At 39.3% G+C, this 12,100-nt stretch overlaps 1 protein-coding gene across 2 annotated transcripts in view; it reads right to left on the reverse strand.

Annotated features, from left to right (window-relative positions):
* Nucleotides 1-12,100, reverse strand: part of slc25a12 (solute carrier family 25 member 12) — a 52,451-nt gene that overhangs the window by 20,297 nt on the left and 20,054 nt on the right. For both annotated transcript variants that reach the window (XM_035410239.1, XM_035410238.1), the window contains exons 5-8: nucleotides 11,032-11,171; nucleotides 5,931-6,077; nucleotides 5,316-5,454; nucleotides 890-983 (exon numbers count right to left, since the gene is read on the reverse strand). In XM_035410239.1, coding sequence (XP_035266130.1) covers nucleotides 890-983; nucleotides 5,316-5,454; nucleotides 5,931-6,077; nucleotides 11,032-11,171 — 520 coding nt within the window. The remainder of the gene's footprint in view (nucleotides 1-889; nucleotides 984-5,315; nucleotides 5,455-5,930; nucleotides 6,078-11,031; nucleotides 11,172-12,100) is intronic.

The raw sequence follows: 12,100 nt of genomic DNA on the forward strand, positions 1-12,100 counted from the left end.
TGCCTTCATGTATGCCCAGGTAGACACTATTGTCCAGTGTGTCATGCGATGGGGGTTTTGTAAAAAGATGACCAGCGTGATAATGGTGGTGCTTAGAAACTCTGTCTTCACCATAGTTGTCCTGAATCATCTACTAATAAAGCCAGAATACAGTGTTGGTGTTGTTTTTCTAATTTGGTTGCAGAAGCACAGTATGTCTGAATTGAGCAACCTAGGCACACCGGCGTACTGACCACTAGAGGCACTGCACGAAGTGGTTAAAGGGCTAGACACAAAATAACAACAAAAATGAATTTATTAAGACACGGCAGCATTCCTACAATTCAATGATTAGCTTTATTGTTAGTGTACGTCTACAAGAGACATAATTTAATCCATCATGTAAAAAAGAAAAAGCTAAGCAACACCCCATTTTGCTTGGAGCAATGAGCCACTTTAGAGCAGAGTGAGGAAGAGGACATGGAATGATGGAGCAGAGTGGGATTTCATATAGTTCAACTGTTGTAGCCGTTTAACCTACCAAATTATAACAAATTTTGCTTCATGTTTGTGTTAGACCCATAAATCTTGAAGTGTGTTGTGGACACAAAACTAAAAGTATCCGTTTGGTTTTGGTTGATACAGAAATAAGAAACATGCAACAAGCTGCTGGGAGACATGGCCGTGAGGGCCAGGAAAGGTATTAAAATCATAATAATAATAATTTAGAAACCAATAAAAAGAAATCACAATAAAGAAACTACAGAACATTATTCATTTTCCCCTTTTCCACTGAAGCCTTGCATTTTGCCACAAGATTTTAAAAACTAGGAGGTCCTCAAAGATATGAAGATTGCATTTATTAAATACACATAAAGTGCATAATGGATAGTTGTGCATGAGACTTTACCCAGAGTGAGTGTGCAGACTGGACAGCTGGTACAGGATGTCGATTTCCATAGGAGTGATCTGGCCAAACTTGTTTGCAGCGTGGACAAACTCCTCTGTTTCAATAAAAGGGAAGACAGTCACATGATTTATTATTTTTATTATTAAGCTTTATGAATCGAAGAGCATACTTGCTGGAGGTAATCAATATTTCAGTGTTGCAAATTTATAGAAAATCTATGAAAAACATCCATTGATACTTTAGCTTGGCCATTCTGTCCAGCTACAGAACAATCATGAGCGTAATACTTTGAATTTGGAGCAGGTTCTAGCTTAAAATGATAAATAAGAAGGTGATTCATATCATTTGTAAACAAGACCAGGTCAAAACCTAGTATATGGCTGGATATAACACACGTCATTCGGCCGACCACTGGTGTAACTTCATAACTCGGCCGACCAATGGTGTAACTTCATCACTCAGTCACTGATATTCGCATTTGTAGGGCTGGCCCCGCTGTTGCGGTCCAGCCAACAATCTAATCTATTGCTGTACCTTATATATTTTAAGGCTTGCATTAACAAATTTAAGTATGAATGGGTCCTGAGGCCTGACCAGACTAGTTCCCTGTAAGAGTGATAAAGCATTGTGTATTCACAGATCATGCCTTCATCACAAATATCTGGGGAAAAGGTGCATACTAACTGCTGCAACTGCACTAACAATCAGAGAAAAGTGATCAAGGTTCAGGTACATTTTTTATGGTATACAGTTGAAGTCGAAAGTTTACATACACCTTAGCCAAATCCATTTAAACTCAGTTTATCACACTTCCTGACATTTAAATCCTAGTAAACATTCCCTGCCTTAGGTCAGTTAGGATCACAACTTTATTTTAAGAATGTGAAATGTCAGAATAATAGTAGAGAGAATTATTTATTTCAGCTTTCATCACATTCCCAGTGGGTCAGAAGTTTACATACACTCTGTTAGTATTTGGTAGCATTGCCTTTAAATTGTTTAACTTGGGTCAACGTTTCGGGTAGCCTTCCACAAGCTTCTCACAATAAGTCTCTGGAATTTTCGCCCATTCCTCCTAACAGAACTGGTGTAACTGAGTCAGGTTTGTAGGCCTCCTTGCTCGCACATGCTTTTTCAGTTCTGCCCACAATTTTCGATTGGATTGAGGTCAGTACTTTGTGATGGCCACTCCAATACCTTGACTTTGTTGTCCTTAAGCCATTTTGCCACAATTTTGGAAGTATGCTTTGGGTCACTGTCCATTTGGAAGAGCCATTTGCGACCAAGCTTTAACTTCCTGGCTGATGTCTTGTGATGTTGCTTCAATATCCACACAATTTTCCTTCCTCATGATGCCATCTATTTTATGAAGTGCACCAGTCCCTCCTGCAGCAAAGCACCCCTACAACATGATGCTGCCACCCCCGTGCTTCACGGTTGGGATGGTGTTCTTAGGCTTGCAAGCCTCACCCTTTTTCCTCCAAACATAACGATGGTCATTATGGCCAAACAGTTTTTTGTTTCATCAGACCAGAGGACATTTCTCCAAAAAGTAAGATCTTTGCCCCCATGTGCAGTTGCAAACTGTAGTCTGGCTTTTTTATTGCGGTTTTGGAGTAGTGGATTCTTCCTTGCTGAGCAGCCTTTCAGGTTATATCGATATAGGACTCGTTTTACTGTGGATATAGATACTTTTGTACCTGTTCCCTCCAGCATCTTCACAAGGTCCTTTGCTGTTTTATGGAATTGATTTGCACTTTTCGCACCAAAGCACGTTCATCTCTAGGAGACAGAACGCTTCCCTTTCCTGAGCGGTATGACAGCTGCGTGGTCCCATGGTGTTTATACTTGCGTACTATTGTTTATACAGACGAACATGGTACCTTCAGGCGTTTGGAAATTGCTCCCAAGGATGAACCAGATTTGTGGCGGTCCACAATTTTCTTTCTGAGGTCTTGGCTGATTTCTTTTGATTTTCCCATGATGTCAAGCAAACAGGCACTGAGTTTTAAGGTAGGCCTTAAAATACATCCACAGGTACACCTCCAATTGACCCAAATAATGTCAATTAGCCTATCAGAAGTTTCTAAAGCCATGACATCATGTTCTGGAATTTTCCAAGCTGTTTAAAGGCACAGTCAACTTAGTGTATGTAAACTTCTGACCCACTGGAATTGTGATATAGTAAATTAAAAGTGAAATAATCTGTCTGTAAACAATTGTTGGAAACATTACTTGTGTCATGCACAAAGTAGATGTCCTAACTGACTTGCCAACAGTATAGTTTGCTAACATGAAATCTGTGGAGTGGTTAAAAATGAGTTTTAATGACCCAAGACAGCCAAAGTGGTTATTCCTCTATCTAACACACAAGGTACTGTAGTTAAACTTGTTTTTTCTACATATTCCTTCAAAGACTACATGTAAGAATAAAATAATAAAATGGAGAAATAGGAGAAAACATCTGGGTATGAAATACCCTAAATACAGAATTCTCAAATTCGAAACATCATAAATTGGCAAGAATGTTTCCTTTTTTATTTCTGTTTTTTCTCCCAATCTAGTGGTCAATAATACCCTAGGACTATTCAATTTCGCCTGACAATTCGCTTGTTACATAACCCCATCGGGCAGCGGTAAGAAGGTCGCCACGTCTCCTCCAAGGCATAGCCTAACTCCAAGCCAGTGACCATAATTCCAAACAACAAATCTTCCCGCCGACACGCTCCCACCATTTGTTTGCTTAAATGAAATTTCCAAACTGAAACAGGAATGTTTTTTACCAACACATTTCAACTAAAGTATTGATTTGACAACCTTAACTTGTTGGGGTGGGGCGTCCGTGGATGAGAACACAGGCTGTGTTCTTAACTAGACTATACCAGCTCACCAAAGCACTCTCACAAGCAGGTTCCCAATGACCAAAAGCCTGTTGTAACTTCTCTGAATTAAGGCTTCTAAGTGGTTTTGAAGCATATTGTTTAATTTGAGGATTATCACACAGCAAAGCTAAATGCTCACTGCCACAGGTCAATTGACCTCGATTTTGGATCAAGAAGGAAAGAGGAAAAGATGACTTTGAAAAAAGGTTCATTATCCGTGCCCCAATAATGAACCCTCTTTTAGTCACTTATATCTTTTCCTCTTGCCATCTTGATCCAAAATTGAGGTCGGCAGGGCCTGTTCAGCATTTTTCTACATGACACAGAATGATTGGATGTTAAATGCTTAATTGTATCATGCAGTACCCCTGTATGGAAGCATGTACGTTGGTTATGTTTCTCCACTCATTTACATTACATTACATTACAGGCATTTGGCAGACGCTCTTATCCAGAGCGACGTACAACAAAGTGTATAACCATAACCAGGAACAAGTATGTCAAAAACCCTAGAGAGAATTACCGTTCCAAGTGCAGGGAACAACCGCATAGTTCAACTTGGACCCTGAAGGTTAAACTGATTAACAGTAACACAAACGAGAACAGCAACAACGCAGTCTATGCAAAAGCACAAGCAGTAGTTAAGACAAGTGCATTAACTAAGTCACCTACAAAACAGCTACCTAGTTACAACCCTAAGCTTACAGTCATTTATTCAGGTTTTTGCTTTAATTTGTCACCTGTCTGTGTGTGTGTGTATATATATATATATATATATAGGCATGTAGACATGGTAAAAACGATCTGCTGAAGTTCAAACCAAGCATCAGAATGGGGAAGAAAGGTGATATAAGTGACTTTGAACGTGGCATGTTTGTTGGTGCCAGACAGCCGGGCTGGTTTGAGTATTTCAGAAACTGCTGGGATTTTCACGCACAACCATCTCTAGGGTTTACAGAGAATGGTCCAAAAAAGAGAAAATATCCAGTGAGTGGCAGTTCTCTGGGCGAAAATGCCTTGTTGATGGCAGAGGTCAGAGGAGAATGGCCAGACTGGTTCGAGCTGATAGAAAGGCAACAGTAACTCAAATAACCACTCCTTACAACCGAGATATGCAGAAGAGCATCTCTGAATGCACAACACGTCGAAACTTGAAGCAGATGGGCTACAGCAGCCGAAGACCACACCCGGTACTAGCAAGTACCTAATGAAGTGGCCGGTGAGTGTATGTATATATATATATTTTCTTCCTGGAACATCTATGAGTACACCTATGGATAACAATGAACCACTGTGGTTGCTCAATCATGTCCTGAGAAAAAGGCATACATTATATACAGTACAAAACAAAATATATGTTATTGTCATAAACATACAAGAGATGAACTTCTTTTATCATTGTTTTTATTTTTAATAAATTTTTCTTCTTTTTTTTTGCAAATGTAGCAAAGGTGCCTCCTTGGATTTGCCACGACTGTTTCTTCAGTCTTTAGTCTATCTAGTGGCTCTGAGCAGGGCAGTGCGGGGAGGGCGAGTAGGTGTACCTTTGGTGACAAGCGTGTCCTTGCGTGAGCCTGCCAGGGTGCTGTAAATCTTGCGGATGAGTTCCATGTTGTTGAGCAGGGAGTTGAAGGCGTTGAAGAAGGAGAAGCTGACCATGTGAGAGGTGCTGCCCCCTGCAGCCTGAGAGGGCGGGAGAATGACAACACAGTTCTGCAAGTTCTATATGAAAACAAGGTTGTCATCTCCTGCACTCCTGTCCCCTTATTCTAGGTCACTCTGATTGCTAAAAGGTGGTTCCTGCACTGCCTGTGTTGCCAGACTAGCAATGATGCTTTCATCAACAGTCCACTTCAGGCTTCAACAAAGGCAAATACTGAACCTTCAATGTTAGGAATACTGAGCTGACCATCTAAGCTAGTACATAGACAATCAATGGTGAAAATAATTTTCCCCTTTCAGCAGCTTTAGCACTCAGTGTAGTATACATTCTTTTCTATGAGCTAGCTAGCTGATTCTCTAAACATTACAAGGGAAAATTCACAAAACCAAGAAATTTTATTAACAAAGACAAAGAGTGTAGGATGGCATGGAGTACACTGACCATGTGCCTCTTATGTCAGCACATGCCAGCAGCGGCAATTATGTTGGCCACTTACGGAGACCAGGTTCTCCTCCACAAAGGGGGTCAACATGTGGTGGCGGATGGTGGCCATGATGTCGCTGAAGTCTAAAGCGGATATGGCACCACTCCTGCTTTTGTCCTTCTGCATGAATGCTTGGCGGGCATGCTCCAGCTGCAGTTCCTTTAGGGGAAGAAATCAGACCAGACATTTCAGGGTCTTCCAGAGAAAGGAAGCTTCAGGGCCCGAGCAACTCCAGTCAAATACTCCACCGCTCATTCTTGTGGCTCTGTGATGGGCCAACAATGTAATTCAGATCAGAGGGGTTGGGTGGTACTAGTTGATTAAACTCAACTGATCTTGATCAGATCAATCCATCACATGCTGAAGTAAAGGGACCTTGGCATTAGCGTTTGAGAAGTTCACTAGAATTAGGTTTAAATTAGTATTGTCAATCGATTAAAATATTTACTCGTGATTAATCGTATGATTGTCTATAGTTAATCGCCATTAATCACAAACTAATCGCACATTTTTTATCTGTTCAAAATTTACCTTAAAGGGATATTTTCCAAGTGTTTAATACTTATCAACATGGGAGTGGACAAATATGCTTGCTTTATTCAAATGTATGTTGATTTATTATTGGAAATCAATTAACAACCCAAAACAATGACAAATATTGTCCAGAAACCCTCAAAGGTACTGCATTTAGCATAACAAAATATGCTCAAATCATAACATGACAAACTCAAGCCTAACAGGCAACAACAGATGGGCATATTGACCTGCTAAATTTAACATTACTTAGTAATATGAGTACTCACACAATGTAGTGTGTCCAACTTTACACTTATAAAGGTTCACTAAAACATCCCGTTTTTTTAAGCATCAACACAAAGCGATGGACCTCAATACATCACAACAAAAGACACAGGTACATTGGTCAGCCAAATTTTCCATTACTCAAAGATCATTCCCTGGATCCCTCGCACTTCTAAAGCAAATCACACAACGTAACTGTGTCCAACCTCACATGGGGAAAATAAAGGCTCACAAAAACACCCCCTTCTACTATGTGGGATCAAAACAGGATGATACAAAATAAAACAAACAATAAATAAAGTGAGCAGGAAACAGTGGAAAGAGAGTATAATACAGAACTAGGACTCAGACTAGGATATTGCAGTTAGGCTATACTTCCACTTCTTTGGATACAACAGTTAGGCTATACTTCTATTTCTTTGCACCGAGACAGTTGCTTAAACAGACAAGCCTGTTTACGTTGTTGGACGACAGGGCAGCTCCCTTATTCTGGACAATATGCCCAGACAATGAAAAACTGTGTTCACGCTGTTTTACTCGGGAAAACATGGATTCCCACAGAAAACACTGCTTTATTTTATTGTTAAGGAGTAATGAGTAAATAGAGTGAAACCGCAAAACTAGTTAGGCTGCAGTAGTACTGAAATGTAAATACGGTATCACTGTCAGGTGTTTCGTTATATCATTTGCAGCATTTATTTCTGAGCAAAATAACTTTAGCTGGCTAGTGAAAAAAGTTGACGATGGATATTGTAACTTTTAAATTTCACATATTGCTATAATGAATGGGAAACATAAACGATACTAACGCATATCACATAATCACACACCCAAATGAAAATGCATGAAAAGCCTAAATACTAGAGCCCGACCGATATATCGGCCATTATTTGACTTTTTTGACGACATCGGGATCGGCAGTTATGCCGCCGATGTGCCCCGATTTTTTATAGTATAATAGAAGTATAATAAACAAAAAAACAATGATTATTTATCTATACTTGTCTGTTTGAACGTTGTAATTGCTATTTGCTAGAATTATCCAGTAGAGGGAGCTCTAACACAAATGTGAAGTGCAGCAGTTGACGCGCTACTTCTCTAATAAGACGTCTGTCACTCGTGCCTCATCCAATATTCTCCACTGCAAGACTTGTCTGCACAGATTCGATTGCCGCAATAAAGGTATGTATATTTAGTGAAAGTTTTTAATTAAATGCGTTTATACGACCACTATGTTTATCAATCCTCATTATCAAACGAGAGAGCTAGCTAACATATTTGGTTCACTTCAGCAAGATAGCTGGCTAGCAAGCCTTTATGAAGTGGCAGTGAGCACATAAGCAGTGTAGGATCTACATTTCCAGAGGACATCGCTGTATTCTCAAATAAATAACCAACCAAAATAAAATGGTGATTGAATGTATCACACATTTGTTTTTTTATCTGAGATAATGATATTAGCTACTATATGATGCTGTGTAAATAGCCAACGCGTGATTGCAAGCGAGTGTGTCATCTAATCACGCGTCATCGTAGCAAGCTAACCAGACAGTAAAAACGCAGATAAAACACTTTTTAAGCCATGTTATCTAGCTTTGTCGTGATAACATGAGAGGAGGATTGCTGTTGGAGAAGTGAATCAACCAACAGTTAGCGCGGGTAACCTGCACGAAAGCGCATTGTAGTTTTTTTCACGTATTTCATCCAGTCAATTTAATTTAACGTTACACTTGATTCACTCTTTAGCTCCGCTAGATAATGTCTTACTCTTTGAGATCATGTAGTAGAAATAAAATAAGAAAATATAATTAATTTAACTTACTGAGAATATATAATAAGAAATAATGAGGCTGTGTCAATAGCTAATGCGTTATTGCGAGCGAGTGTGTCATCTAGTCACGCGTCAGAGCGCATTGTAGTTATTTTCAACACCTAATTCTTATGGACAGAGAAGCTCGCTAGATAGTCTTACTTTATTCCTACTACATGATCTCAGAGAGTAAGAAAATATAATTAATGTACTGAGAAAAGATACTAAGAAATAATAACAAATTAATAAAAACAACAATAATAATAATATTCATAAAAATACATGTTTGAAACTGGAAAACTGATTTTTTTAAATAAATTTTTTATAGATGGCTGGAAAAGAAAGGAGTAAAAGCAAGGTGTGATTTCACACACTTAAGGTGTTAATATATATATTTAATATCATCTTTTACTTTTTTTATCTAAAAAGTTCTTTGTGTGTTTATTTTTATTTTTATTTGTTTGCTTATAAGTTAAATGTTCTTAAATATAGAAACTTTAATAAAATATAAGTTTTTCAAATTGATTTGAAAATGTTGCACTTTTTGACAAAATATCGGTCAAAACATCGGTAATCGGTGGGCTAGGACTCTCCAAAATTGGGATCGGCATCGGACCCAAAAATCTGGCATCGGTCAGGCTCTACTAAATACACCACTTTTCTATCTTACCACAAACTACAAATGCCGCCATTCATCTTACTGTGACGTCACAAATTCGGAGCTCAGAAATGACGCTCGAATATCCAACCTATAAGTCCGAGTTCTACAACCGTTCAGTTGCTTTTTCCCACAAATCGGACCGCGTTTTTCACTAGTTTCGAGTTGTCTTGAACGTAGCATAAGGGTTGGGCAAACGTTCATCATAACAGAACGTGCGTTAAAAAAATCAGTGGCGTTAAAACAAATTTGCGTTAACACGTTATTATCGCGTTAACTTTGACAGCCCTAATATATATATATACATATACAGTGGGCTCCAGAATTATTGGCACCCTTGATAAACATGCACAAAAAATGCTTAAAAAAATGCTAAACTAAAAAAATAATAGTTATTGACATAAACTATTTTCCAACATGTGTAAACTAGTGTGGTTGATTAATGATTCATTGGAATCAACCAAAGTCTTACATTTTTTAAATAAAAAAAATATTTCCCCAAAAAACAAGTTCCACAATTATTGGCACCCCTGGTTTAATACTTTGGGAAAACACCCCTGGCAAAGACGACAGCCGTGAGTTTTTTCCTATAATTTGTGAAAAGGTTAGAGAACATATTTGGAGGGATTTTTGACCATTGCTCCATGTTGAACTTTTCAGAATCATTGATATCTTTAGGCTTGCACTTATGGACCCCCCCTCTTCAGTTCAGACCACAGGTTTTTGTCCTGCTGGACAATCTACCTATGACTAAGTCCTAGCTTCTTAGCAGAGACAACAAATATCAATGACCCACCTCCATATTTGACCGTAGGCATGAGGTGCTTCTCCTGTATGCATTCCTCTTTTGCTGCCAAACATGTTGATGGTGTGTATGGCCAAAACGTTAAATTTGGGTCTCATCTGACAATAGCACTCTCTTCCATTCATAATTCCAATGAGGTTTGGCAAGCTCCAGATTCTTGGTTTTGTTTATTGTGCTCAGCAAGGGCTGTCTTCGTGCCACCCTTCCAAAGAGTTAGTTGGTATGGAGGTGCCATTTTATGTTTTTTTTAGACTTATTGACCGCAAGAAACAAACCAATCTCTGCAATGCTTAAACAGTGATCCTTGTGTAATTAATAGCCTCTCTCACCAACTTCCTCACTGTCTGTGGGGACACCATGCACTTGCTTCCTCTTCCTGGCAAATTTGCAACCATTCCATATGTTTTACACCTTTTTATCATTGCCCTTACAGTGCTAAGTGGTATGTTTAACTGTTTATGTCTTTTTTTGTACCCATTACCAGAATTGTGATGGTAAACTACCATCGGTCTTCTGAATTGAGTTATTTGGCTTTTCCCATGCTGAAGGATGACAAAGAGATTTTCTATGCTTATTACCTCATTTTTATTCTCTAGTGAAACTGGAAGTGATGGAATGACACAATATAGTTCCTTTAGACTGAGATTAACTAAATTAAGTAAAATTGTATTGCCAATTTCATTTTGTTTGATTTTACAATAATTATTAGGGGTGCCAATAATTATGGCACCTATGGTTTTCAGGAAAAAATAGATTACTTAATAAAAAAACATTGAAGCACGAGAGTAAAAGTATTGAAATAAAAGTATATAGTTTTCCCATGTTTGAACATACCATATAGATTATTATCTGTGTCATTTATTATACGCAGCCTTTTTTCTTCATTTTTATTAAGGGTGCCAATAATTCTGGAGCCCACTGTATATATATGTATATGTTGTGTACGCATGCAGGCACACACATTTTTCTTGCACAACAATAAGCAGTGGTTATGGATGAGGAAAAAAGGGTTGGATAGCAACCATGAGTCAGTGCATACCTGAAGGAACTGAGTGAATTCTAGGTAACTGAGGCGCTTCTTCCTGTCATGGCCAAAGTGCAGCCTGATGAACTCGCAGTCCCAGTTGAAAGGGATGTGGTGGTGGACTGTGGTCTGGCTAAAGATGTCTCTGACATTTTCTGTGAAGGGAAAGAGATGCGAGTAGCGACCAGTGAAATGAGTGTCGGCACAGCAGCGCTGAAGTCTCAGCGATGGTGTACCAGCGGGTCTCTTACAAAACTTCTGATCTCTCAGCAAACCATTGTGAGAACAAATCAAGTCAATACACACAGCAAGAGGAAAGATCTGGCTGAAAGGCCCATCTCAGCTTTTCTCTCTGAATTTCTGCCTGCAATTTCTGCCTCTTTTGTTATGTTGCATCCAGCACAATCAGCATTGCCACAGCTCTTTTGTGAACTCTCGTCTCCCTGGTTTTGTCCCATGTTGGGCTCACAGCTCCACTTCTTGTGTGGAACATGTTAGAGTCATTATCCCCTACTCTCTCGTTTGTTCAGCCAGAATAGTGGAGACAATGCTGAGCTGAGCAGTACCCCAAGAACCTCAGCTGAGGGGTAGGGGAGTAGGAGAGTAGGGGATAATGACGCTGGCCCCCCCACACCGTGCACACATTCCCAGATCTGGACACACACCCCCATCAGTCACGGCCCCCAAGCCTAAATACTTCCAGTCCTGAACACACTTTCCCGTGTGCGCACATGGCACTCCCCCAGACAAATACCACAATCGTACATACTCCGTAACATCTCTACAGGACCCCACACTACTCCACAACACTGCATGTAAAACCCATATTCCTGGAATCACACAGTATATTCAGTTGTAAAAAGATTATCAGGGAAAGCATTAAAATCCATCAGTCCATTTTTAGCAATACAACGTGAAGTAGAATAAGTGGACAACAAATGTATTATTAATTATGTCTCAAAAGACATCCAAGTGCACCGCAGGGGGTCATGTTTTTATACACAGGCGTGCGTGCGCGTGTATACAGTTGGAAATACAGTTTCTGATGACCAGCCTGCTGCAGAGGCTTTTTTAAGTAAGAATA

The sequence above is a fragment of the Anguilla anguilla genome, chromosome 3 (assembly GCF_013347855.1).
Source record: "Anguilla anguilla isolate fAngAng1 chromosome 3, fAngAng1.pri, whole genome shotgun sequence".
Taxonomy (NCBI): Eukaryota; Metazoa; Chordata; class Actinopteri; order Anguilliformes; family Anguillidae; genus Anguilla; species Anguilla anguilla.